General features: G+C 35.6%; 1 protein-coding gene across 1 annotated transcript; it reads left to right on the forward strand.

Moving 5' to 3' along the window:
- Positions 1-11,830: 11,830 nt before the first annotated feature.
- Positions 11,831-16,611, forward strand: LOC116847619 (UDP-glucuronosyltransferase 2C1-like). Its single transcript, XM_032822773.1, has 6 exons — positions 11,831-12,150; positions 12,259-12,667; positions 12,754-13,073; positions 14,208-14,430; positions 14,741-14,960; positions 15,220-16,611. Exons 1-6 carry the CDS (start codon positions 12,043-12,045, stop codon positions 15,518-15,520), a joined length of 1,581 nt encoding a protein of 526 aa, XP_032678664.1. The 5' UTR covers positions 11,831-12,042; the 3' UTR covers positions 15,521-16,611.
- Positions 16,612-27,327: the final 10,716 nt, after the last annotated feature.

Consider the following 27,327-nt stretch of genomic DNA (forward strand, 5'->3'; position numbering starts at 1 on the left):
GAAATCCGATCCGTGAAAATAAGTCGAGATAGCGGGCCCTCCTGAAATCCCACCCACTCGCTTCTTCGCTCCTTCTAGCCTGCTCCCCCAGAAACCCCTCGTCTTCCCCTCTTCGCCAAGTATCCCCCGTCGAAAAATTGTTTCATCTGCTCCTGCCGAGCCCCGTTTAATTTCCACTCTCGAGACCGTCCCTGATAACGTCATGAACGTCCTCTCCTTGAGAATCTATCTCCCTTCGCACTCCTTTATCGCGAGCTCATGCTCCCACTCTCCTCCGCCGGCTCCATTTTTCTATATCGATATAAACTTTATGCTCTAATATTTTCCATTCGCGTCCGATCACGATTCGGTGTTGTAAACAAATCGTAGAACACAATAAAATGCGAAAGTACACTGGCGTCACAAAGATCAGAATCTTCCCTTCAGCAGTGTTAAGCGTCAAACGACTAAAATGTTAGTTGACTAAAATAATCAGCAAATCAACAATCAAACTTGATCAATCGTCATACATAAATTCATGAATAACTTAATTGATTGGTGAAATTAATTATTAATCGAACCTTGATTTAATTGATTGTATGCTGATTAATAATATATTAATTATATATATAATAATAATTTAGATTATAATATTATATATGTAACAATAAAGAGATTAATAATTATATATTTATTACATATTTAAGGATTGGTATAGTTAATTATTAATGTATAATTATTAATAATTAACTTCCTCAATCGATTAAATTATTCGTGACTATGTGTATAACAATTAATTTATTCGGATTATTGATTTGCCGATTATTTCAGATAAATAAAATTTTAAGTGATTAATGCCCACACATACACACACAATACTGAGCATATGCGCTCTTTAGCAGATGCGTATTTCTTTCGTTATCGCTTTAGGTGCTTTAGGCGGCAAGTTTACCGCTGCAGATGTATATTCTGTCGAGATGTGTATTTTCGACAATATGTGATATAAACAATAGATTATGTATGTTGGAAAATAAGATATATCTTAGACTAGCGATATATAGACTTCAAATTACCTAATAGATCACGTGTCTGATGAGAGGTCAAAAGTGTTCGCATTCTCTACTCGTTTTCATAGAACTTCTAACAATAAATAAAGCTTTGCAATAACGAAGCTTTGCTCAAATGTAACAACATATTACTCGTTCTACATCAAACGATGGTGCGCTCCAGTTTGAATATCACGGACGCAGCCCTAATCGCGCGCACATTACAAGCCAAAGAGCATCACTCGGAGCCGCCTCGTGATGTCCCGAAGACCACGAAGAAGCCCGGACACCAGCGATACCGAAACGCCCCTAACGATATTATTACGCGGTTCATTTAAGTTAGATAACAATGACTCTATAGCCATCCTGCCGGCGCACAGCGCAAGCAGGGAAACAGCTACCGTGCTACAATATCCGCCACATCTCTCGCTTCCAGCCTAATTACTTTCCGGCCTCCGGCAGCGGCGGCGGCGTCAGCAATGAAGCAACGGAGTAAGAGTAACACGGTAAGGCCACCTCCATCGACCCATCGCGAGCCACCTCCGACCTAACACGGCGTAAGATAGGTAAGGTAAAGTAGATAGGCGCGACGTATCCAGGTTGAGCACCTGGCCGGCACGGTGGGAGACCGAGCGTCTATTCGAGGGGAGGACGAGAATTCCTCTGCCGTTCCCTTTGTTTTATTTCTTATACTCCAGTTTAATTAGTTCCCCGATAATGCCCGCTATCTCTCCTCCGCAGCGCGGGAGAAGAACCTCTCTCCACCGGAGCCGGGCTGCTCGCCCGTACATACCACCCGTCCAACTCGACCTCCTCGCGGCGCGTCCCACGTAAGTTCCGCAAACCGACCGATCGGCCAGCCGTCGAATCTAATTTCGACGATCGTTCTCCGTGTGCGCGCACGCGCGCTTATGTATCTCGTCGCCAATGCGGAAATCTGAGGGGTTCTCGTTACGATCTGCCAGCGAGGAGGAAACGCCAAGTTAAAAATTGACAAAACAACTTCAGCGGCTAGCAACAAAAGTATCGTAATGGATACAAGTACGAGGGAAATTAAAACGATTTTCCAGAATCCCTGGTAAAAATATATACAGTCTGCGTAGGTATCTGTTCAGTTATTGTCTAATATCAATATATTCTCATTAGTTATAAAAATACCGCGTAGGATCTGGACAAGAACTTGATAAATTCTTATTCAATCGTTGAAACTGTTTGCTGTAAAATATGTCCACCGATCTTTCCAAGATCCACATAGTATATCAACAATATTATTAGGTGTTTGCAAAAGTTTGTGAAGTCACAAATAAATGGCTATAGAAGCGATTTAACGGTTGTTTTCCTTTAAGTTGCTTTTTATTGTTTAAATTATACTTTGATCAGAATTGATGGTTAACAATTCATAGTTTCAAGCAAGACATTACGTACGTCATATTATATCCGCTGCTATCTACACTGAGAAAAATTTCTGGAAATAATTATCCAGCCTGTGTTATAATTATTACATTTAGTAAAATAGTATCAACTAAATATAAGAGGTGAATATTACTATATGAAAGTTAATGTTACTAACAATTTTGTAATTATTACCAAACATTGGTAACATTTACCATTATTGATTATTATTTACCAAATGATATGGTAAAACACATTTGGTAAGTATTACCAAACTTTTTTTTAGTATATGAAAAGTGGTTTAGAAACGATAAACCGCATTCTGGTCGTCCAAATGAGATGGAAAACAATAAATTGGAAGCATTACTCAACGAAAACTCGGCCCAAACATTAAAGAAGCTTACAGGCCAAAGTTGATGAATCAACAATATCCTATGATTTCAAAGTAATGGGAAAGATTCAGAAAGAAGGAAGGAAGATGACTTCCTCATGAGAATTCTCTGCAAACGCGATTGGAAACCGGCTTACCATATTGCTTTCCAAGCACAAAAAAGTTTTTTGTAGCGAATAGTTACTGGTAATAAAAAGTGGATCTATTTTGACAATCCTAAATGCAAAAAGTCATGGACTGATTTCGAACAACATCTATGGTCATAAGATTCTTTTGTGTATTCGATGGGACTAAGAAGTACTTTACTATGAACTATTATCACGAACAATCAGAGGAGATCGCTACAATCAACAATTATGGCGTTTGAACCAAGCCCTGAAAGAAAAGCATTCTTAAATAGCCGCGACTCGACGCAAAGTTATCTTGTTCCACAACAACGCTAGACCGCATGTTGCTGTTGCGACTGAAGAGACATTGCTCGAGTTAGATTGGGAATTCCTGCTGCACTCAGCATACTTTCCAGACATCGCTCCATATAATTTTCATCTATTCAGATCGATGCAACACGGTCTATCTGATACGGTTCCGAAATGCTGAGGAAATGCGAAAATAGATCAATGAATGGATTGCTTCAAAAGATGAGTCATTTTATCAGTGCGGGACTAAACTATTGCCCGAAAAATGGCAAAAGATTACTGACAGCAACGCGGACAATATTTTCGATTAAAATATTATAAGCCATCTCATTGTTATTAATAAATAAAAACATTTTTAATATCATATAAACTTTTGCAAATACCTAATAATTCAATATGATAATTCTCAAGTATTGTAATGTCTATTGCGAGTAAATTTCAAACATATTCACGCAACAACTATTCAGTGACACTTCAAAAACTGCATTAAATCTCTACTAGGCATGTTAGGACGTTTCTTTTTCCAGAATCAATTTCTGGAATGTTAATGTGCGTTTCAACAAGCGGCTCCCATTCGCAAAAACTCCCAACCGTCCACGATAATGTCGCGCCACTTCCGCCGTTAACATCACCAAGTTCTATAGCATCGTTACTTGTCGGGAATAAATTCTTCGGCTAGCGCGCTGGAATTGCGAGATACGGGGTTTCACGAATCTTCTTCCATCCGTGTACTCTTCAATCGCGTAACTTCGCCGACGCGACGACGAAGTAACGACGCATTCGCGGGAAATTCACGAGGCACCGGTCGATCGGTACCGGTCGGCCGAAACGCCGACAATAACTCGCGCCTTCCGCATACGAGCCGCGCAGCGATTTCCAGGCGAGCTTCCAACCAGGAAACGATTCGGCCTGTCCAAGTCGTATGTTTGTTTTGGAACAGCCGCAATGTGCCCTCCACCCCTCCTGCTGCCATCGTATAGTCACCCCTATTGCCGCGGTGGTGGTAGCGTCGCCGCTATCTCCCATCGCCACCCATCGTCCATTCGATATGTGGCCCCACATCCCGGGGTGGCGGCGGCGGCGGCGGTGGCGGCGGTAGCACCAGTGAAAGAGCACCCTTTCGGGGTTTGTGATGCGTGCAGATGGTCGTGCACGGGAAAATCACGCGTGGCTGCGCACAACTGCACGGCTACACCGAATGCAAAACGTTCGGCCGACCGACGCCAATTAGGCCAATGACGCTTCGTGCCACCTATGATAATGGTAACGCTCGTTGCCCGATGCAACCTGTACGCAACCGGCAATGAGATACCAAAAGGGCGCAACCGGCAGCGCGGTTGTTGCCGATTACAAATCGCATGAAACATTACGTTCCAAACGTATCGCGAAAAAATACGGGGAGTCTCGTCTACTTCAAGTCCAGCCAATCGAATTCGAATAAAATCGTCCGAATTAAAGTTCAATTAGAAACACGGCGGACAGCGCTTCCTGTCCCACTGATGATTTATCAATTTTTTTCGTTAAGAATGATGAATTTATAAAGTTTAATAATGTATTTGAAAGTTTGCTTCGTTCTCTTTTGTCTTTATGAAACCAGTTGCAATAAGAAACATGCCTTATAACTGCACACATATGCACGTAAAATGTTTATATTTTTTAAATCGTGAGATCTTTGACCGGCTGGTTGCAATTATTTTCAAGCGCCGTAAATGTTTTTCACCGTCTAGACTTAACTCAACTGTGCGTCGTTTCGCTAAATTGAGGTTCAAGACCTTAAACAAATCCTGATCTCCAGCTAACTGGCAATGCTACCGGAAATTACGTAATCACACGAATGCTGCAGTGCAAAGAGAAAAAACGTTTATAGCCTTCTCATTGCATAAAACCTTACCAAGTGTTTTCTTGAATCTTTTCTTACTAGGCGATCATACTATTAACAATTGCATCCTCCTAAACAATTCCTCTTTTTTATTATTTCATTGATTTTCTTCCTTTTCTCATATGCTTACCTTTTGTTATCAATCACTTCCTAACTTCCAACTATGCTTCCCATGACAAATTCCAGTTCTACCAAATCAATCTTATCAATCTATGTCATCTGCTCAAATCGATTAAATTAACCTCTTTCGAACCGTATAACTTTAGCAGACGCATGCTTCTGCTATACGTAGCACACAATGTTTAACTCTATTATTTAATATTATTTGGTCATTAATATCCATTAATATTATTAATTATACGTGAAGATATATTTCCATTGGCTTAGAAGAATTTCATTCTCCATTCTATTTCAAAGACTCACAAACTTTCCTCCTTCTTTCTTCTATCCTATATTGTTCTTTTCTCTCAAAATTCTCGAACATGTATGTTTTAGACAGCTGCACGATTATATGTTCAAGTCTAACATCATTCGGGACAATCAATTAGGTTTTCGTATATGCCACAACACTATAACCTCTCTTCTGCATATGTCCAACTACAATATTCTTATTGCTTTCGACAACGCTCAGCCAACAGTCTTGATTTCTTCCAACAGCACTTGATTACTCGAAGACTTTCGAGTACACTATGAGCTCCTTATTGCTAATCTCAAATATATAATAACTCAAAATATGGATTCTGTCATTGTGCTCGTTTTCTGCCGCTCTTTTCTTCACAACCGATTTCAGTATGTCTTTTTCTATACTTTCTATATACTTTATTTAATGACATCTTCTCCTCTGTTCTTCCCGGTGTCTCTCAGAAATCTGTTTTGGGTCCATTTCTTCCCAACATTTTTACTGCTAACTTACCACGCCAGTTGTTTAAATGAAATTTTAACTTTGTATATTTTTAATTATTAATTAAAGAAGATTGGATAATCGGTCGAGCGATAATATATTAATGTTATCTAATTAATAACTAAAAGTCTAAAATTATTAGGAAAAAAGTAAAGGAAACTTTTAAAAAGTAAACTTTTTTGTTTAGTTTCATCTAACGTACAAACATACAACGGCAGATTTCGCTACTACAATTCATCTACCATATTTCGCGTGATCATTCGCAAATCTTCTTTAATTAACATCTGGATAATTATAGTGAATATCGAAATGATATATCCCCGAGAAGAAAAGAAATTATTATATTCATCTCAATCTGTACTATATCTTCATAAAAGCTTCAAAGGTTCTGAGACTCTTTAAATACAAAGTTCTGAATCTCTATAAATATAAATTTAACTTATATCAATTTTTAATTAACTTTATTGTAAAATAATATGTGTAATATATAAAAGAAAATTAATTAACCTCGATACCAATAACATGTAAGAATAGTTATATTACATGTTACTTTTATGTTATATAATACAATTACTCTATATTTGCTTCTATTATTACATAACATTTATCTTGTATTTACTATCTTATCTAATGTATTTATTATCTTATCTAATATTGTAATTCCCTAAATGCACGTTTAAAAACACGTCGACAAATAGTAAAAAATAAGTTAAAGAATGAGCAATATAGTGAAAGCTGCTGTATTTTATTCCAAGGCATGCCTCTCGCAGTGGCGCATTTTATAAGCAGATTAATTATAATAGTTCCAATACTATAGAAGATCACTGTTGGTACTAGTTGTATCCTCGAAGTTTTCCCACATCCAACCCACAGTCAACAGGTTTGCTCATTTAATACTCCGGAGCTCGCGCTTCCAGCCAGACAAACGTGCTCCCGCAGTATCTGTGAGATACATGTTTCAATTTTTGTAAATAATATCAAAAACTCTATTAATTATATTACGGGAGAGGAGAAATAAATTATATTATATGTACTTGTAACAAAATAGATATCTTGTTGCAAATGTATATATTTCAAAACTTATAAAAACAAAATTTCAATCTTATCTAACCATGATCTAGTTACCTAGAAAGTAACCAAGAAAGTTCACCTTAGTTATTCCAGAAAGAATGAATTATGTATCGCAGATAAGTTGCGAGCACCAAAATATTAGCAAATTAGATCACATTTTATGTTTATAAATAATTCCATATTCATTTGAACGAATATTATAGTCAGATAACGAAAGTGCAAATTTGTACGAGCAGAGAAAGCATGCTTACATTATACAGAGTGTCCCGCATAAGACGTGCCAAAAGAAAAATATAAGTAGAACAGATAAAAGTGAACAAAAATATTAGATGTCATTTTTCAAACAACCACGTAAAATTTTGAGATATTAATTAAAATAGTTGGGCAAATCAAAGCGCGCGACGTGACAGACGGGACATATGGCTCGCCGTGACCGGCAAAGAAAATGGACGATTGCTCGGGTCTATCTCATAGATCTAGAGGTGGGGACTACGTCTTAGATCTGACACTGCGTGATAGGCCCGCCAGCAATCGTCAATTTTCTTCACTGGCCGTAGGAAGCCGTATGTCTCGCCTGCTGCGTTGCGCGCTCTGATTTGCCAAACTATTTTAATTAATATCTCGAAATTTTACGTGGTTTTTTGAAAAATGACATCTATTTTTGTTCACTTTTATCTGTTTTACTTATATATTTTTTTTTTGGCACGTGTTACACCCTGTATAATGTAAGCATGCTTTCTCTGCTCGTATAAATTTGCACTTTCGTTATTTGACTAAAATATTCGTCAAGTGAATATGGAATTATTTATAAACATAAAACATAACCTAATTTGCTAATATTTTGGTGCTCGCAACTTATCTATGATACATAATTCATTCTTTCTGGAATAACTAAAATGAACTTTCTAGGTAACTAAATCACGGTTAGATAAGATTGAAATTTTGTTTTTATAAGTTTTGAAATATATACATTTGCAACAAGATATCTATTTTGTTACAAGTACATATAATATAATTTATTTCTCCTCTCCTATAATATAATTAATAGAGTTTTTGATATTATCTACAAAAATTGAAACATATATCTCACAGATACTGCGGGAGCACATTTGTCTGGCTGGAAGCGCAAGCTCCGGAGTGTTAAATGAACAAACCTGTTGACTGTGGGTAAAAGATGTTAAATTTCTTAATGTATGTGACTTAAAAGTAAAAAAGCTAGAATTAAGGAATAAAAAGAGCTAAAACCACAGAAAAAGACTTGCAGTTACAATTGAAAATCTTCGATAGAAAAACTTCAATCGGGTAATAACATATTTTTCATTACATACATTTCCATTCAAAATTAATATTTCTTCATAAAAAGAATAAAAATATTTTTTCATTATCTATTGAATAAGTGCATGATTCGTTTGATAGAATTAATGAAATTGTTTTGCAAATTTCGATTAGCTTAAAGTACGAAATAATTTATTACAGTGAATATAACATCAACAAAAATGAATTTGTTCGATGGGAAGGTTAAAACAATTACTTTCACCCAAAATTTTTTCGCTGCATCAGTAAATCCATTTGTTTATAACGTTCCACTTTGCCCAGCAAGTTATAGATTTTCTCAATCAACCAATCCATTTTCTTTCGTGAAAAATAACAATTTTATCACATTGCGATCACAAAATATCACATAAAATTAAATAAACGTTTAGAAAAGGAATAACCTTTTCAAAAAGCTTCTCGAATTTCATGATAAAACACGGTATGTAATTTTAGCATTATTTTTATAATACTGTTAATGTGATACATAGATCATGCGGTTTTATAAAATCAAACTATTGGTATTAGGTCGACTATCCGTTCTGCTTTATTTTATTCCATCAATGCCGATCGAAGTGTCGAAAGTAAATCGCCTTACCTGTATGCAGTGGCATATTAAATAGAATTATATTTAACTAGCGTATACAATATATCAACCTGTTGCACACTATGAATTTTCACGCCATGCTCATCTGCTTCATATATTTTCGTTTAGCATAACAGAAATATTGTAATTTATCGAACCTGATATTTGTCCGCTTGAGGAAAAGTTTGATCCCCGCTTGAAAAACGCGCATATCGAAAATAGCCAGCCAGCTTACATTTATTATATCGCTTTCATATGCGCATTTTAAAAATACGAGCGTAACTTGCGTAACTTGCGTCACATATAGATAAATATTCGTATCACGCAAAAAAGTTACTGACGTTTACTCCGATAAATTAAATTTGTTCTCATATTAATATATTATATAATACCGCGAAAAAATATTTCAATACATTCATTATCGCTTATGCAACTCACTTTATATTTTAAAAGCACGACCGTGCTATCAATTATCACAGAAACACTTGCAAAATCACAATCGCGTTCCGTACACTGTTGCAGAAAATAAAATTTCTGCTTTTCAGCGATGGACGAGATACATAGAGAAAATATGGTAATAAAAATTACAATACAATTTTAGTAGTCCGAAAATAGAGTGGTACTACAATGAAAATTATAAGAAAACATAGTAAAAAGTGATCATGAACACTAAACCGGGTCGAATTAGGAAAAAGTTTGCGAATCATCGATCAAAAAACTACATCAAATAACATCATGATGATATTTCTTGAAATGACTTTCATGTGATATCATAGTAATATTTTTATGAGTTTTATTTGGGATATATTTTTATTGTATTCTACTTAGGATTGCTATTTTGTAATTTTTGACCTTCAATCATTTTTTTGCATTATACTTGCATTTGTAAGTAGCAACTTCTCCGCACTATTGGATTTTGATCCGCAAACTTTTCAAATCAGATAACAATAAGATCACAATAAAAATATTACTATAATATCACATGAAAATCATTTCAAGAAATATCATCATGATGTTATTTGATGTAGTTTTTTGATCGATGATTCGCAAACTTTTTCCTAATTCGACCATTTTGTCTTTTTGTCTAATGAACATAGCAAAAATAACATAGTAAAAATTATAAATGTAGTAAAAATTATCATGTTTATGGTCATTTTATTATATTTTATTATAATTTTTGTAATAGTGCTCTTGATAATATCAATTATTCGAATATCGTGCAGAATTATTGTTTTATCGCGATATGAAATGCTCGCCACTATATTCGATGTTTCTGATTCTACGATCACGAAAGTATCAAACTAAAAAATGTCCTATGATTACATTAATATTCATAATACATCATAGTATTTTGTAACTATATAGATTTCAAATATATGTCATATCTATATTATGGACTTCTAGAAGTTCATCAAATATCTAGACAAAACAAATTTCTCTTCCTCATAGGCTGTAAACTAAGTTTTACGGATTTTATCATTAAGAACCTTTATTAATACATCAAATATTTAAAACAAGCTTCTTTAATCAAGACACTGACGCTATCCACCATTTTAAGCAAAAATGGAATACTGCGATAGGAAAAGGCAATGGAAAAAGTTGACGTCAAAAAAGTTATCGTACTATTTTTGAGCCACTAAGAGATTTCGAAACCGTTGTCTTGTCAAATTATGCTGTATCGACTGAAACAAGTAGTAGTCGGAAAAGACGCATTGTATGATAAATAGATTAAATACTGAAAGACTTTATCTTTCAGTAACCTTTAAGTATACCTTTGGTTTACAGGTTCAACAGAATTTGCGCGATGGTTGAAGTGGCATTATGACTTTTGTTCTACTAAAAGATTTCTCATTGTTTTAGTTCTAAGCATCTTTCGATCGATATCGTTTCTAAGAGTTTTCGCACACAAATTACCGTAACTATAGATATAAAACGTAAACTTAATTTGAAGAATCAATCAGGATTTTACTGTAGTTTTGTGTACTCTAGAAGAAGACAGAACTGCCAGTTTTAAACTGATCGTATACAAAAATATTTACGTGTAAACTAGAATGCATCTGCTTGAAATTCTAGTAACTCTATCTGAATTCTAATTAAGCGGTTATTTCAATATTCTCTTGACTAAAAGCATTCTAAAGCAATATTCTGATTGGTTCGTTACGTCTTATGTTCATGGTTATCTGACCTGGTTCCATGTCTATAAAATGTAAATGTAACTTATCGCATCATATACAAAGTAAAGTCATGGTTTTAGACATTTGGCGTAGTTGGTGCTGATTGACGAGGATTTATCAACAGCAGTGGTTACGACAATTTTTAGATAACCGATAAATTAAACAGAAACAAAAACCTGCTGCGAACTATCGTTACGACGAATATCAATTGTTTAATTTCGATCGGCGAAACTTTTTTTACAACTTAATATTAACAAAACAAATCTCATGTTGCGTCAAAACATCTACCATCCTTTTACAAATTCATGAAACACGAATCGAATTCGTGAATTCGAATGAAACACAACTTCCACTACTATTTCTTTATTTTTTTATTTTAAATGTTTGTCGACATGTTTTTCTATAATTTTCTACTATTTCTCAAGCAATTGTCCAATTCCGTATCTACAAAATGTAAATGTAAAACCTGTATTTTAAGTCACTGACATAATCTTATCTAATATTATAATTTCCTGAAATGCATTTCCTTGCATTTGAAAGCATATTAAGAAACTGGCAATCCATCCTTCCAATTTTCAAAACATAACAGACAACAAAATTTTCTACCACCATTCCCCCTGCCAACCCCCCTACCTTCCTGTCTCCTCCTCCCCTCTTCCTCCTATGTCAACTACTATAAAGATAGTCTTCTCAGGAGCAACTCGGCATCGGGTTGTTCCTCCCTAATGAAGCGGATTGAAATGTTCGCGAAACGTCGGAATCAAACAAAGAAAAATCCACGCGGCTTAAACCCGGAAACCAAGTCTAACATATTGAGAAACGTTTAAAATAAAGAAAAAAGAGAAATAGACGGTGTAAGTGAAAGTTGCATTTCATTCTACGACATCGCGTTCGCAATGGCAAGTTTTACGAGCAGATTAATTATAATAGTGCTGGCATTATCAGCCATTGTTGATGCTAGCCGCATTCTTGGAGTTTTCCCACATCCAGTCTACAGTCATCAGGTTTGCTCATTTAACTTATTCATCCATTATTTAATTTTTTTTTGAGTTAATAAAATTATTAATGATAGAGAACTTTTTCAAGCCCCTAATATGTTTGTGGATTTATAGTTGGGCTTCCGACATTTAACCTTAGAACTGGCGCGAAGAGGGCACGAGCTAATCGTCTTCACGACGGATCCCATGAATGAGCCTAATCTTCGACTGCAGTACACCGAGGTAGATCTGCACTATCTTTATGATTACACTATGAGTAAGATTGATTTCTACTCAAAAGCAAAGCTGGGAATCTGGTCGTTTGTTCATGAAATATATAAACACAACGAGAACATTACTGACGGGACGCTATCGCATCCCGTGATGCAACGTCTCATATCGCCGAACAGCACCGCGAAGTTCGACCTGATCATCGTCCAAAACCTGTTTTACGATGGGCTTTACGCGTTATCGATTCGCTTCAACGCACCGTTAGTTGTAATCTCGATGATGTCATTGTCGGCTAATCATAACTACGCGCTCGGTGAGCAGAATGTTCAGTATTCGTGATGCGTGTCTAATTATTATTAGCCGGTATGAATCTTTCCTGAAGCTTCTCTGATGCCGCAGGAAATCCTTTGTTGACGTCTACCTCACCGGATGTGTTACTGGGCTACGACGATGATATGAACCTATGGCAACGTTTTGTCAATCTGTACTATCAGCTACGTCAGATATACGGGTACAAGTATATTGTCCTTCCTATACAAGAACGGATTAGCAGGAAGCATTTCGGCGACAGCATACCACCTATCCATCAGCTCAACTCGCGTATCAGCTTGATTCTGGTGAACTCACATCCGTTCTTTACTTACCCTCGCGCAGATATACCCGCGATCGTCTATATAGGTGGATTTCGCGTGGATCGTCAGAAAAAGAAGTTGCCACAGGTAGTACTGTTGTCTCATAGCAAGCGTGAAACGAGCGAATAGCACGATTTAGTCACGGCGCACAGAATGAAACATCTCGGGAAATATTCAATTTTCGATGGTCTTATGTCGATACTTCTATACGCAGACGGAACGAATCGATTTATGTTAAAAAAAAAAAAACTATATAACTCAATTAACAAAATCGAAGTCTTGAAGTAAGCTTGAAAAAACTTTTCGATGTTTTAATAATATTATCAGCTTATGTCTCCCTCTTTCTCTCTCGAGATTTTATAACTTATATTTCACTTTAAGCACTTTTCCGTATAATACCCGCCATTTGAGAGTTATTGGGCTATAAATGCAGAAAACGTATTTTCCTATGTTTTCCTTACGAAATTTTCCTTTATTTCGTGAACGAGCATCTATGAATAATTAGAAATTATAAATTTATGAAATGGAAAATCTATTTAGTAATGTAAATTTAGTAATGTAAAATCAACAGAAGTTTAATATTTCTCAAAATATTTTTTTTAATAATAATGCTAAATATATATAGAGACTGACTTTCTATACGCGAAGAAATGGTTATGTTTTGAATGGCATTGTTACATGGTCAAGATAAGTATTTATCCTTGGTATCTATCCTAAGTATTTATCCTCATTCAAAAGTAATGTTGTAGCGTCTACGTAAAGCTTAAAAGTTCAATAATTCTCATAAATGGTTTATTAAGAAAAAATTATTGAAATGAAAATTATAAAATTTCGAAAGAAACATAAGATGATAGCTTTTGATATTATGACATTGAAATTATTCTTTCCAGGTTATTTCAAGATCAATTTCAATCTTTCTAATTAAATCAGATGATTCTTTTGATATAAATCGATTCCTTATGTCATTCTACATATAAAAATATTAAGATGAGATTATCAAAAAGTAAATATTTACCAAGATGTTTTACCATGTACGTTCACTATTTTCGCATGTCTCGATTCACTGTGCGTCAATATTGTACGAATGTTTCTGCTTCGAATTCGTCCACGTTTTGACTCCCAAGTCTAAGCACAGTTAATTAAAGTTTTAAATTTTATCAAAATTGTAAAATTCCATTATTAAGTGCATTGTGTGTGTTCCATCACTGTGTGTTGTTGTAGGATTTGGATAAGTTATTGAACGATACGAAAGAAGGATGCATATATTTCAGTTTAGGCACAAATATAAAGAGCAATATCTTACCCATCGATAGGCGCAACATGCTTCTAAAAACTTTTGCGGCATTGCCTTACAAGGTATTATGGAAGTTTGAGTCCGATTATCTCGCAAACAAGCCCGACAATGTCGAAATAAGAAAATGGTTTCCGCAGCAGAAAGTTCTAGGTTCGTACTTTTCATCGTAGTCTACTTTTGCTGTAAAATCTGTATAGGATACACCGCAATAGAGGAGTTAAATCACAATAAGAGATTATTTAGGATCGATTGACAATTCGACAATTTGTCGTTCCTTGAAGAATTTTCGCATTGAGATTGGAACTATTTATTCTCAAACACCTCGCACACACGTTCTATATAATATTGCGTTTGTAAAGATATGTAAAATAATTGTGAAAGTTCAACTTATACGCCGTAAAGTTTAATATCATCAAGATAATATTACATAATCTTATAAAAATACGTTTTATTTCATTAGCGCATCCGAACGTACGACTGTTTATCTCCCATGGAGGACTAAACAGTATCGACGAAACGATAGAGAACGCAGTCCCCGTAATTGGCTTTCCTGTATCTATAGATCAAAATTTTAATATGAGAAGACTGCAACATTTTGGAGTAGGGAAGATCTTGAGTATAACCGATGTGAACGAGGAGGAATTTAGAGAAGCTATATTGGAGATGATAACAAATTCCAGGTAAATGCATTCAAAGATTATGTGTCTTCGAGTTCTTTTCCGTATCAGTTTCATAATTCTTGATGTGTATTTTCTTTTAACTGTAATTATATTATTTTGTATTAGACTAAAATTTACTTGAAGCCTAAAAGACGCAATTACAGAGATAGAAAGATAGATCTCTTCGACTAAGATAAAAAAAACTTTCACTGGTAGCGCCGTTATAGAACCCTTTGAATGTACAGGATTAATCCTTTTGCTCACCGCTCTTTGTCCTCAGTTACAAAGAAAATATGGTGAAGCTAAGCAACTTGTTTCGAGATTTGCCGCACAAGCCGTTGGATAATGCCATCTGGTGGATCGAACACGTGATACGTCACAAAGGAGCATCGCATCTTCACAACAAGTCGCAAGATTTAGCTTGGTATCAAAACCAAATGTTGGATGTGATGGCGATTGCACTCGGGACAATCGCGCTTATTATATATATTATCATAGTAATTATTCGTTATCTATCAAACATATTTCGTTTTTATTCAATGCGAGCAAGGACGAAGCATGATTCAAAAAAACAAAATTAACATTAATTACATTAATTTGACTATAATTAAAAGGATATATTATATATATATATTTTTTTTAATTATAATAAAAAATATCTTTCTTATACGAGAGTTAACTAAAAAACATAAACATTTTAGCAGATCTACACGCTGAGTAATTTGTGATTTAAAGACCTGATTCACATATAGAAATATACAGAGTAAGTCAATTATTATCTTAAATATCTTCGAAGCAAGAAACAAGGGTGATTTTCAGATTTTCAAAGTTATTCTACTTTAAAAAAAAAAGTTTCGTACTTAAAAAGTTACGCTTTTTTTTCTAGGAGGAGTAGCTTTAACGATCTTAAGAATACTTTTATTTATTGCTTCGAAAATATTCAAAACGATAATAGTTATTGACTTAATCTGTATAATAGATATCTGTACACAATAGATACACAATACAGGAATAGACCTACACATAAACAAATACATAGATTAAGCTCTAATATATAGTTACTAATATATAGTTACCACTATGTGTATAGATTCTAGTTCAACTTCTTTAATATCTATTAATAATGCTTCGTTCATTGTATTTTCCTCTATCGTAATCGTTTGCATGATGAAATAAACGCAACATTTTCATAATAAAATAGTAACGCCATCACAATGTTGAACAGTAAATTAATATAAACCAATATATTCTAGATGCAATACGGTTGTGCAGCCGATTGTAAAAGATCCGTACGACTCACAAAATCGACTCCTTTTTTTTGTTTTATGTTGTCGACTCGCGTTGCTTCAGGGTCAATATTTCTCTTTTTCTCCTCAGCGCAATAAAACTGCCGATTTTTCGTTCTCAATTTGGCGCACCTAATAGTATGTGTAAATATATATGTAAATATATGTATATGTATAAATATATATGTATATTAGAGTGGTCCTTATTTACTCTTGGTCAAAATTTTTTTTCGAATTTTTCTCGCGGCATTCTCCAAAAAGATTCCATTTGGCGAAAAAGAAATCCTTGCCAAACTTTTGCTCGATCGGATAACGAGAACCCGTGCCCCCGGATCGTTAAAAATTGGAGAACCTTTATATTAAGTTGTCTGCGTTTTCAATATGGTTTTTAAAGCGTGTTTTCCACAAAAATCATCCTAGACAAGTTTTTTTTTCTCTTTATACATCGTTTGAGTTCTTATAGTCTTATTTAAACAATTAGATAAATTGTTGATGACTAAAAAATAAAAATAAATAGTTATTGCATTTATTGTTTGAGCTACAACAAATCATGTATGAACTACAAAAGTTGCAATATTATGTTTGGAGGACAATATAAATGTAAAACATGATACCTTTCATGTTTTTATTAATAAAGAAACTTTTTAAATTAAATATTACATAATAATTAATAATCTCGTGGCTCCTAATCTTATACTGGGAGGGGACCATAGATGTACAGTCTGTTTGATAAGAACGTGTACGGCAAAACTTGGTAAATAATTTATTGAAATAATTTGGAATAAAATATACACATACTACTTGATTAGAACTGTGATATTTTATTATTAATAACTTGTTCAGTTGCCTTAATAATGCCTGGCATCTCCGAGGCATACTTTCAACTAATTTTATAGCATATTCTTGAAGTAAAGATCTCCATATCAATCGAATTTGTCGTACTAATTCCTTGACCAATCAAATTTTCTTTCCATGAAGTTTAAATTTTATCAAAGACCAAACATTTTCGATAGGATTTGCATCTGGTGACTGTGACAGCCAATCCAGTAATTCAACATTATTTTCTTATTTCCACGCGGTACAAAGCCGACTTCGATATTTAGGATCATTGTCCTCTTATAGTATCCATTTTTCCTTATAAACCATGTTTGAGCAGATAGTAATAAAGCCTTCTCATAAATTTTGACCATTTTGCTTGCGTTTAAGTGGTTTGTGAAGATATGCAAAGTGCCAAATTCTTGCGTGGAGCTACGTTTCAGTAAGTCATCAAAATTTTTCACCTCTAAGTAGCGATTCACTCACTTATTTACAAATGCTTTTGACTTTCTCATGTATTTAGCAGCCGCTTGGCGTGATATTTTTGGTCCTTTCCGATGTTTACAAAGAAATACAGCTTCAAAACGCGATGTATATTTGGCACTCATGGCGAAATATATATTTTTATTACGAAGATCGAATAACAACTAAAGCTTTATCAACAAAGCATCTTAGGCGAAAGGTGCCTCTATCGGCTCCTGTTTGAATTTTCCGTTTACCCGTTTATATGTAAAAGTTTTGCCGAACACGCTCTTATCAAACAAACTGTATAATACCTAGGCTGCGGATTTGCAACGTTTTCCATTGTCTGAACGCGTCAAACAATATAAAAAAATAGCATTCTTTCGGTAAAAAGTCTGTTTCTTTCTAACGAAGCCTGTTTTGTTCCCGCCACAAGACCACGATAAGTGGTGGGAATAAAACAGTCTTCGTTAGAAAAAGACAGACTTTTTACCGAAAGAATGCTATTTCTTTATATTGTTTGACGCGTACAGACAATGGGAAAACTCGCGACTTAGATATTATACATCTATAGTTCCATCCTAGCATAAGATTACGAGCCACGAGATTATTCATTATTATGTAATATTTAATTTAAAAAATTTCTTTATTAATAAAAACATGAAAGGTATCATGTTTTACACTTATATTGTCCTCCAAACATACTATTGCAACATTTATAGTCTTTTTATAGTCCATACATGATTTGTTGTAGTTTAAACAATAAATGCAATAACTATTTATTTTTATTTTTTAGTCATCAACAATTTATCTAATTGTTTAAATGAGACTATAAGATCTCAAACGAAGTAGAAAGAAAAAAGAAAAGTCCTCCAGGACGATTTTTGTGAAGAACATGCTTTAGAAATCATATTGATAACGTAGATAGCTTAATACAAAAGTATTCCAATGTTTAACGACCTGGGGGCACGTTATCCGATCGAGCAAAAGTTTGGAAGGGATTTCTTTTTTGTTAAATGGAAACTTTTTGGAGGGTGCCGCAGAAAAAATTTGAAAGTTGAAAAATAAGGACACTCTAATGTGTATATATATATATATATATATATATATATATATATATATTTGCATGCAGAATCAGATGTAATTCCAAATATAGCACGTGAAGCTTTAAATTAATTGCGATAACTTTGTCGCAGCTTAAACCGCAAAATTTTTATCTAGCACAGTAACTACCACAACTGTGGTTATGATAAAAGTGAGACAACATTTTTAGCCCTTGAAAACGTAGTCGCAATTATTTGACTGCACAGCTATTTTGCTATAAAGAGATTGTCATAACTGTTTTAAAACTTCACGTGCTACTTGCGTAAGAAATAAAAATTTGTTTCTCGCAATCAGAACACGTCTGGTTCGTTGATTGTCGCGTTAATTCAACTAATTTTCTTTTTCCCGAGTGCAATTATCTCGTTTTCAACGTTAAGAGAAGTATGTAGCAAGACGACTTTACAAACATACTAATTCAATTACTGTAATAACTCAAATTATGATATTACGTAACAAATTATGATATTACGTAATATCACGTGTTACCATTTTTTTAACGAATTTTTTAAAACGAGCACCTATGATATGTCTTCACAAGTCGCCCCGAAATAATCTGCTGATTCCAACGCAAATATACATTTAATTTCACGATAAAACTCGGCGGATGGTGACTTTTTCATCGGCTCTCGTTTACTATTTCTGTGCGCCTGCGATATTCGAAATATTCACAGAAAAAAAAAAAACTGTTCGCTGTTCCTGTCGGCACGTCCGTTTCAACGGCGGCGGAACGTGTGTAGGCGTACGTTTCAATAGCAATGAGCCGCGAAATTGCTTTACGCAATCGGCCATTATTTGCTTGAAAATTTTGCCGCGTACCCGAGAACGAGTCGCCGTTTGATATGATACGAATATTATTCAATGTGCATCGCCGAGCGCATTTGATTGTGCCGATCGCGCAATTATTGATGGTTCCGGCGGTCCTTTCGCCGTGTAATAAAACGCGACCGCATGTACACGCACACCGCGCGCGTATTTACGGCCGAGCGCACGGTTACTGCACTCACGCCTCTGCGCATAAGCGCAAAGGAGCGGATCAACGAGCAACGGTAATGGCATGTATATAGCAACGAAAAAATAGTAGAGTAACGAAAAAAAAAACGTTTCGTAAAATTTGACGACATTATACAGATTTATACAGATGAGGCGTTACACGGGGATTTTATGTATGGGTAATACGTCGCGGATAACGTATTATTAACTGGAAGGTGAATCGACGGCCTCTTTCGTAGGGACTGAAATATCAGAAGACATCGGAAATGATTAAACGTCGATTTGACAGGCTTTCAAGCGAAATACTTGAAAGTCACTGCTCTCAGATTTATTTCAGGCGCGTCATCAAAACACTTTAGTCCCTGCTATTACAAAAGATAATTTATCATTGTACGCGCTCCTGTCGCTATTTCAATACCTCGAAACGAAGAAATTTTTACACGTCGCGAAAGGAGATTGATTCGTGTCGGCTGTTTTAATACTGAGTACTAAAGATGGTCACACAGATCAATAAAAATATTTCCGATTTAAACAGTAAAAAGGGACTATCTCGCCGGTAAGCAATAAATATTCACTGATTTATAGTGAAAATATTCTTCTTTTATTGCCTCGTTCTGTTTCACACTGATTTTGACAGCAGATAGTAAGATTTCACCGTAAAATCACCGTCGAATCTGTAAGATTTGATGTATCCTATATCAAATCCAAATTTCTTTGTTTGCGACAATAGAATTAACGGCTTCAATGCGAATTCATGCAATGACATAATTTATATTTGCAAACTGCATCAATAATAGTCACTACATCAAAAGCAGTCACTACTAATAACTGATTCTTTCAGCAAGATTTTGCTAATTGCAAAGCTATATTTATATCTGAACTACTAGCTATAAGTATTTCTGTATAGAATATACTGTCTCACTGAAAAATTTCTATTAAGATCTTAAATGAGATATCCGGGAAATTTCTTATATCTCAATTATTTCATATATCTCAATTGAGATATTATATAAGAAAATAATATCTCAATTGAAATATGTGAAATAATTGAAATTTCATATAATTCTCATATAATCACAGAAATTTTTCGGAAATCTCATTTGAGATCTCAATAAAAACTTTTCAGTGGGTGTATTTTAGAGGGTCTCACATTGGCGGGAAACTTGTTATTGAAAAATTTGCACCTATTTCGAGATGAAAAATAATAATATTGCGAACTGTGCATGGGAGCCTCTGTTCTGCCGCTTTATCAGAGAGTACCTCGATAACGCCAAGTTCGAGGTCTATGTTAAGAGGAAGAGAAAGTACAGACGGAGAGTGTAAGGGAGCAGCGGTCGGGCTGAAAGGGGCGAATACCTTTTAGGAGCTTAGAGATTACACTTGGGGACGAGCTAGTAGTAATGCAAAGGTGAGTCTCTCGCGAGCGCAAGCCGCTCATTCCCACGAAGGATTCGACTGAACTTATAATACCTACGATGTGGGATCGGTTGCGGCACGCTTCGAGCCCAGGCTGCCGTTCCATTGACACCATCGTCGACTCATCACGTCGCCTCGCCCGTCACGCTTGACGCATTCATAATTCAATATCAAATGTCTCTCGTTGAGTCTCGACAGAGCCTGCGAAATTACACGCGGATCCGATTTATTGTCGCTGGACAAGAGGCTCCTTCATCCTTATTGTAGGACAGAAAGACAATTGAATGGGATAAAAATCGGTAGACGTAATAAGGATAAACGTAAATAAATTAAACAAATCCCGGGAGTACGTTAGGGATGTACGAATGTTTCATGGTGACTCGAGACGTTCCACGGTGAAGCTCAATCGAGAAAAAGAATTGATTGAGGCGCACATGACTCATGCGAGTCGTTCGACCGGATCGAAATCAAAATTAGCCAAATCTCTTTTGTAGAGCGGTCGGGTAGCGCTCCGAAATCCTCGCCACCCGGCAAATTCGCGAGATGAGACTTGTCATTTAATGCGAGAGATACTTTGAATAGCAATATCCATTATCGCGGAATTACACTCGAACGGACACCTCGTTTCATCGTGATCGGATTAGGCTTTATAGGAGCGAGGCGCGACGAGGGAGGAAGGAAGGAAGGAAGATATGGTGAGTGGGTCGCGTGAAAAAGGAAGCGGGAAATTTCTCAAAGCGGACCAAGTATCGCGTCATAGAAGACGTAGAGTGGTATCACTTTAATCTGCCACGAAGAAATCTTGTAAATAATCGAAGCAATTATCCGGCTCGATGGCACGAAGACGACGATCCTGCAAAGAAACCGGTGCAACTTTTTGCACGACGCACATAGCGAGGAAGAGAGAAGGACATCTCATTTCATTAAATACAACGATGAATAAATTACTAACGTGTCGCAGTTAATGCAATACAAATGACATTGCAAAAGACTGAAGGTTAAGTTGGAATAAGCAGGAAGAATTACTGTCACAGAAAAAACTTTTTTAAAAGCGTATGCAATTGCAAATAAACATGTAAATACAATTGCATAAGATTTTTTAATATCTGATTGCATGTGACCAGATAAAGCATTACAAAGTCTAATGAAGCATATTTGATCATATATTAATATATGATCATATTTTATCATATATTAACAAAATCGGATGACTACGTACGTTAACAGTCTGACTATATGCAAATTCGATCTTATATGAGATTATATACTGAGTGATCGAAAATTCCCGCATTCGGAGTACAGGACATGATACTTTATGCTAAAACAAACAACTTTTTCCTTTAGCAAAATTGCGTGCGACAAGTAGTTGTTGCAAGAAAGCGTGTTAAAGTTAATGAATAAATGATCTTGTCTAAGCAACGCTCAAGACTGGCGCGCACGCTTCATTCGCATGTATCTTTTCCCTTGCAAGTTACTTGAAAGCACATCTGCACCCTCAGCCAGTCGCAAGGTGCAAATCATTTAAAAGAAAAGATGTCAAGCTGATGGCTCTGTACTCTTTGGCGGAAGAAACCTGCTCTATCAACTTTGGGTATGAACACCAGCTTTCACTTTTTGGGCGTATAGCCCAGAGCTAGACACATCCTCAAGATTCTGATTAATGATTCCATGATCGGTCCCAGATGCTCTTATAAAAAAACCAAGAAAATCCTATCTAGATTAGTAGCTTTATATATATATATATATATATATAATTTGCATATATTCAATCGGAAACCATTCGATTACTTAAAGTTACAATTAGTTTGTGGATAATGTTCATACTTACTAGAGTCAATACTAGAGTATTGTGCTATATCGTGGATAGTAGCTTTATATATATATATATATATATATATATATATATATATATATATATATAGAGAGAGAGAGAGAGAGAGAGAGAGAGAGAGAGAGAGAAAGAGAGAGCTTATAGATTCTCTATTTAACCCTACCGGAACGAACAATTCCAGCAGCCAGTTTTTAATTTTCCCTCCTCACCCTCACTCTAGGGGATTTAATTTCAACACATTCAATTGAAGACCATTCAATTAATGATTGATATAAACGAAGGGAATCAAAGATTGTTCGATTAACATTTAAACTTTAGAAATTTAATTAAATTTACGATTAATATACGTTTAATTTGCAATTTATATGATTTATGATTGATATGAGCAAATTCAATCGGAAACCATTCGATTACTTAAAGTTACAATTAGTTTGTGGATAATGTTCATACTTACTAGAGTCAATACTAGAGTATTGTGCTATATCGTGGAAAATGTTGATGATTGAAAAGCGCTAATTTACGTTGAGAGGAACACTAGTTCAATCTTCAATTGAACAATCTTCGATTGAATTGATTGATCTTACTCGTACTAATCATCAATTAAACAGCCTTCAATAAAATTTGCTATATGCAATTATTAATTGAATAATCTTTAATTTCCTTCACTCATATCAATTGTCAATTAAACAGTCTTTAATTGAATTAGTTGAATTAAATCGTCAATCAAATAGTCTTCAATTGAATTTGTTGAAATCGACTGTCAATTAAACAGCTTCTAATTAAATTGGCTCATCTTAATCGTCAATTCGATGATAATTAATTTAAAGAATAATTAATTACTCCGCATGTTACTGCATGTTACATAGATAATTAAAAATTAAGTTTCAACCATTCGACTCGGTTCGATTTAAATGGAATTTCGTTGATCCGATTCGACTCGATTTGACATGAAAAATTTTTTCTATTTGATTGTTTGATGAATATCAGTTAAAGCGAACGCACAAATAAATGTGATAACAAATTCTGCTTGTCGTTAATCAACACGATTTGTCGATGAATCGCTCGAAACACTTGCTGCGTAATTCACACAGCGAGACATATCTACTACGCACGCAGACGCTTAGCTCGCGTGAAAGATTAAACCAAACTCTAATTACATCGCGACGCGCGTCATAATTTACTTACATCGAATCCCCCGCGATCGCGACGCGCTCACAAATACCCAACGTACGTATACGCCTACTCGCATTATTAACAATGTCTCCGCCGTCTCTTTGCTGTTCTCACAGTCGCTCTTCCCAGACAGTGTCGCGTATTCACGCGCAACAATCTCGGATCGTGTAATGTGCCGACGAAAGCTTTCCCTGCATGAATACCCAAGTATGCAAATGTCTCCATGGCGTTAGACGTTTCTCCTCGCCTTCGAGCATCAGTTGAGAGTTCTCACTGTCGGTGCTCTCCTTGCGCAGCGAGTCGCGTTATTCGAACTTGTTTACGCATAGCGCTGCGCAAATCGTATTCGCGTTGGAAAAAAAAGTGCGACGACGTCTATAATCACGAGTCATTACTGTACTCAATTCCATAATTAATGCTAAGTTTAATCACAATTGTCTAGATAATCGTGCGAATTATCAACACATACAAACTATTACAATCTGTCTATAGAATCTTCTGTCTATGGAAAATAACGTAACGTCGCGTAGTATTAAGATAAATTAAAAAATTCAATTCCTGGATACGTACGATTGACGATTACTATGAACCAATTCAATAAGTTTAATTAACAATTGATTTCAAGAAATTCAGTGGAAGACTCTTCGATTGATAATTAATATGAGCAAAGGGAATTAAAGATCACTCAATTATTAATTAAACTTAGCAAAACCTTTTTAATTAAAGGTCGCTTAACTGGCGACTGATATGAGCAAATTCAATCCATTTAATCGAATGTTTGGTAACGATTCATATACCCGGTGCCCCTTTCAGCGCGGATACTATTTACAATAAAAGAATCAGAAATAGAAACGCGTTTTTTGGAATGCGGTTTGTTCCAAATAGTAGTCCTTTATATTGAAAATTCCAAATTTTAGCTTCAAACATTCCTTATATTTTTTACCAATTAAGAAACTATAAAAAATTAAATTTTAATTTACTTACATCGATCGTCAAACGGACTTTAATTTTAAAATTAAATTTGCTAAGTTTAATCATTTAATTTAATCGTTCAATTAAACAATCTTTGAGATTCGCTTCGCTCATATCAATTGTCAATCTTTAATTGAATGCGTTGAAATCAATCGTCAGTTAAACATACTTCGATTGATTTTGTACGAAACAAACATCAATTAGACAATATCAATTGGACAATATCAATTAAACTGGAAAAAATCAATAACCTTATTCCTAATTCTATAAATAAATTGAGATATAGTTGTTCAAATCAATTATTAAACAGAAAAAGAATTTAACTGATATTTTTACGATTCTGTTATAGATTAGCACACACGGATATCGCGGTCACTCGTACAACTTATGAATAATATTATATGTCTGCAGTGCCACGACATACTAAGCCAAATACTACGCTCAGTGAACAGCTGACGTCAAAAAGCGAACGTAGTGTTGTTCAGCAGATGTGTGCTACGCGTGTACGTGTGTTGTCGCTTTGATTCTGCGGTATTTATGTTGGTCAAGCTCTCTTTCGGTCGTCCGGTGCCGCAGGAGTGAGTGGCGCATGCCTCAGGAGGCGCCTGCGACGTCTCCCGGTAGAACAGAGGGAGGCAGCGGAAACGCATCCTGGGAATCGGGGGTGCCATTGACGGTAGTCGGGGCACGTCTCGTAGGATAGAGAAGAGGAACGGACCGTCGTCGTGTGCCATGGCGGCGTGTGCGCTCGTGTGGACACGCGTCGTCGTCCTCGTCCTCGCCCTCGCCCTCGCCCCCGGATGCACGCGCTTGGACCGAAATCAACGACAATAGAGAAACGCGCGGCATTCACGTTGCGCTCGGGGACGAGAAGAGCGGATAAGCAGCCATACTAACGAGACGATGCACGGAGAGATCACGTCCGGTGACGCGGCGACTCGTTCCCGAAGAGAGACGCGAAGAAGGACCGTGTACTCCCCGGCTAGCAGCGCGACGCGACAGGGGAAGGGTTGGAAGGGTTGGGAAGAAAAAAGACTGGCGCATAGGGAGCGGCACGGGGTGAGGGAACGTAGAAATCGTACCACCGGAGGCGCCGCGATTCGCCTTCTCGATAAAGTAAATAAGAACGTACCGACACGTACGTCGCGTGTACGTGCGAGGCAATAACGGGCCCCCGCGCGTCTGCCAACGAATATTTTCTATTGTATTCCCCTTCTGTTAGCTCTTCAACTTCCTCTTGCCGCTTTTCCTCTTTGTCCCCCGCGCGTCACCGCCGCTTCATCAACATCGACTCTGCGATATCGGGGTGCGCGCGAGCCGACTGTATTATGTAGCGAGTGCACGGCGGGTCTACGTGCACGAAGACGTTCCTGTATATTCGCTGTTCTGAGGGGGTGATCCTACAGAATTTTATAGCTAAACTGCGCGATTTAAAGCCGCGAATCTCTTCATTGATGACATTTCACAGAGAAAAAACTTTCTTTGGATTTAGTATTGGGTAACACATGCAATTTTATTACTATCATCCAATTCTCGATCTCCATTAGTCATTAACACTCCAGAAAAGCCTGGTTTCTCTTACGACCAGTAACAGTTGTTAACAGTTTTAGTTGTGAGTTGTGTTTTAGAATCATTGGGCGCAAACAAGAATTTACGACCGCGATGCTGGTCGCATGAAAAACTAAATTCTTTTACTAGAGCCAATAATTGGGTGTTTTATCCTAGTTATTTGACTTGGATTTGTTTGACAACATATAAAATAATCTTATATTAAGCAATATAATTTTATATCACATCACATATTTAGTTTCATTAAATTAAACCATATTGTTTGATTTATGAAAAACTAAGAAAATTTTTAATCAAATAATATATTATTGGATAATTTTTTAAATTTTGTTTCATTAGATTATTCGATTGAAAAAAACTATTGTCTTAAATATGTTTTGTTTTACTATCTAATCTGTTATTTGTATTAATCAATCTAACATTTGATTAAAAATGTATGAGCCGATATTATTATTAATAAATATGATATGAAAAAATTTTTCGGATATTATAAGAAAGTGTATTATGATATTATTATAATCACAAGTATATATCGTCAGAGCTAATTAGCATTATTAATTGTACAATCGTCGAAATCGAGCAATCAAAATATGACGTAATAAAAACAGCTTATAAATAATGCAAAAAAAATGTTAAATTTTTTTTCAAATTATTATATATCATTATATATTAAACAGAATACTAATCATTATATATTAAACAGAATTAACGAGTTTTTTTTAATAAAATAAGGAAATTGGATGAACAAATTTTCTTCTTTGAATTAAAC

The sequence above is a fragment of the Odontomachus brunneus genome, unplaced genomic scaffold, assembly GCF_010583005.1.
Source record: "Odontomachus brunneus isolate Ranch 3 - 2012 unplaced genomic scaffold, Obru_v1 Obru_scaffold_081, whole genome shotgun sequence".
Classification (NCBI taxonomy): Eukaryota; Metazoa; Arthropoda; class Insecta; order Hymenoptera; family Formicidae; genus Odontomachus; species Odontomachus brunneus.

What these genes read in the sequence shown, in the direction of transcription:
- LOC116847619 (XM_032822773.1), top strand. Translation starts at nt 12,043, where the DNA reads ATGGCAAGTTTTACGAGCAGATTAATTATAATAGTGCTGGCATTATCA. An exon ending in ATCCAGTCTACAGTCATCAG is followed by an intron (nt 12,151 to 12,258) that starts GTTTGCTCATTT and finishes GTGGATTTATAG; the next exon opens with TTGGGCTTCCGACATTTAAC. An exon ending in TCCGCAGCAGAAAGTTCTAG is followed by an intron (nt 14,431 to 14,740) that starts GTTCGTACTTTT and finishes TTATTTCATTAG; the next exon opens with CGCATCCGAACGTACGACTG.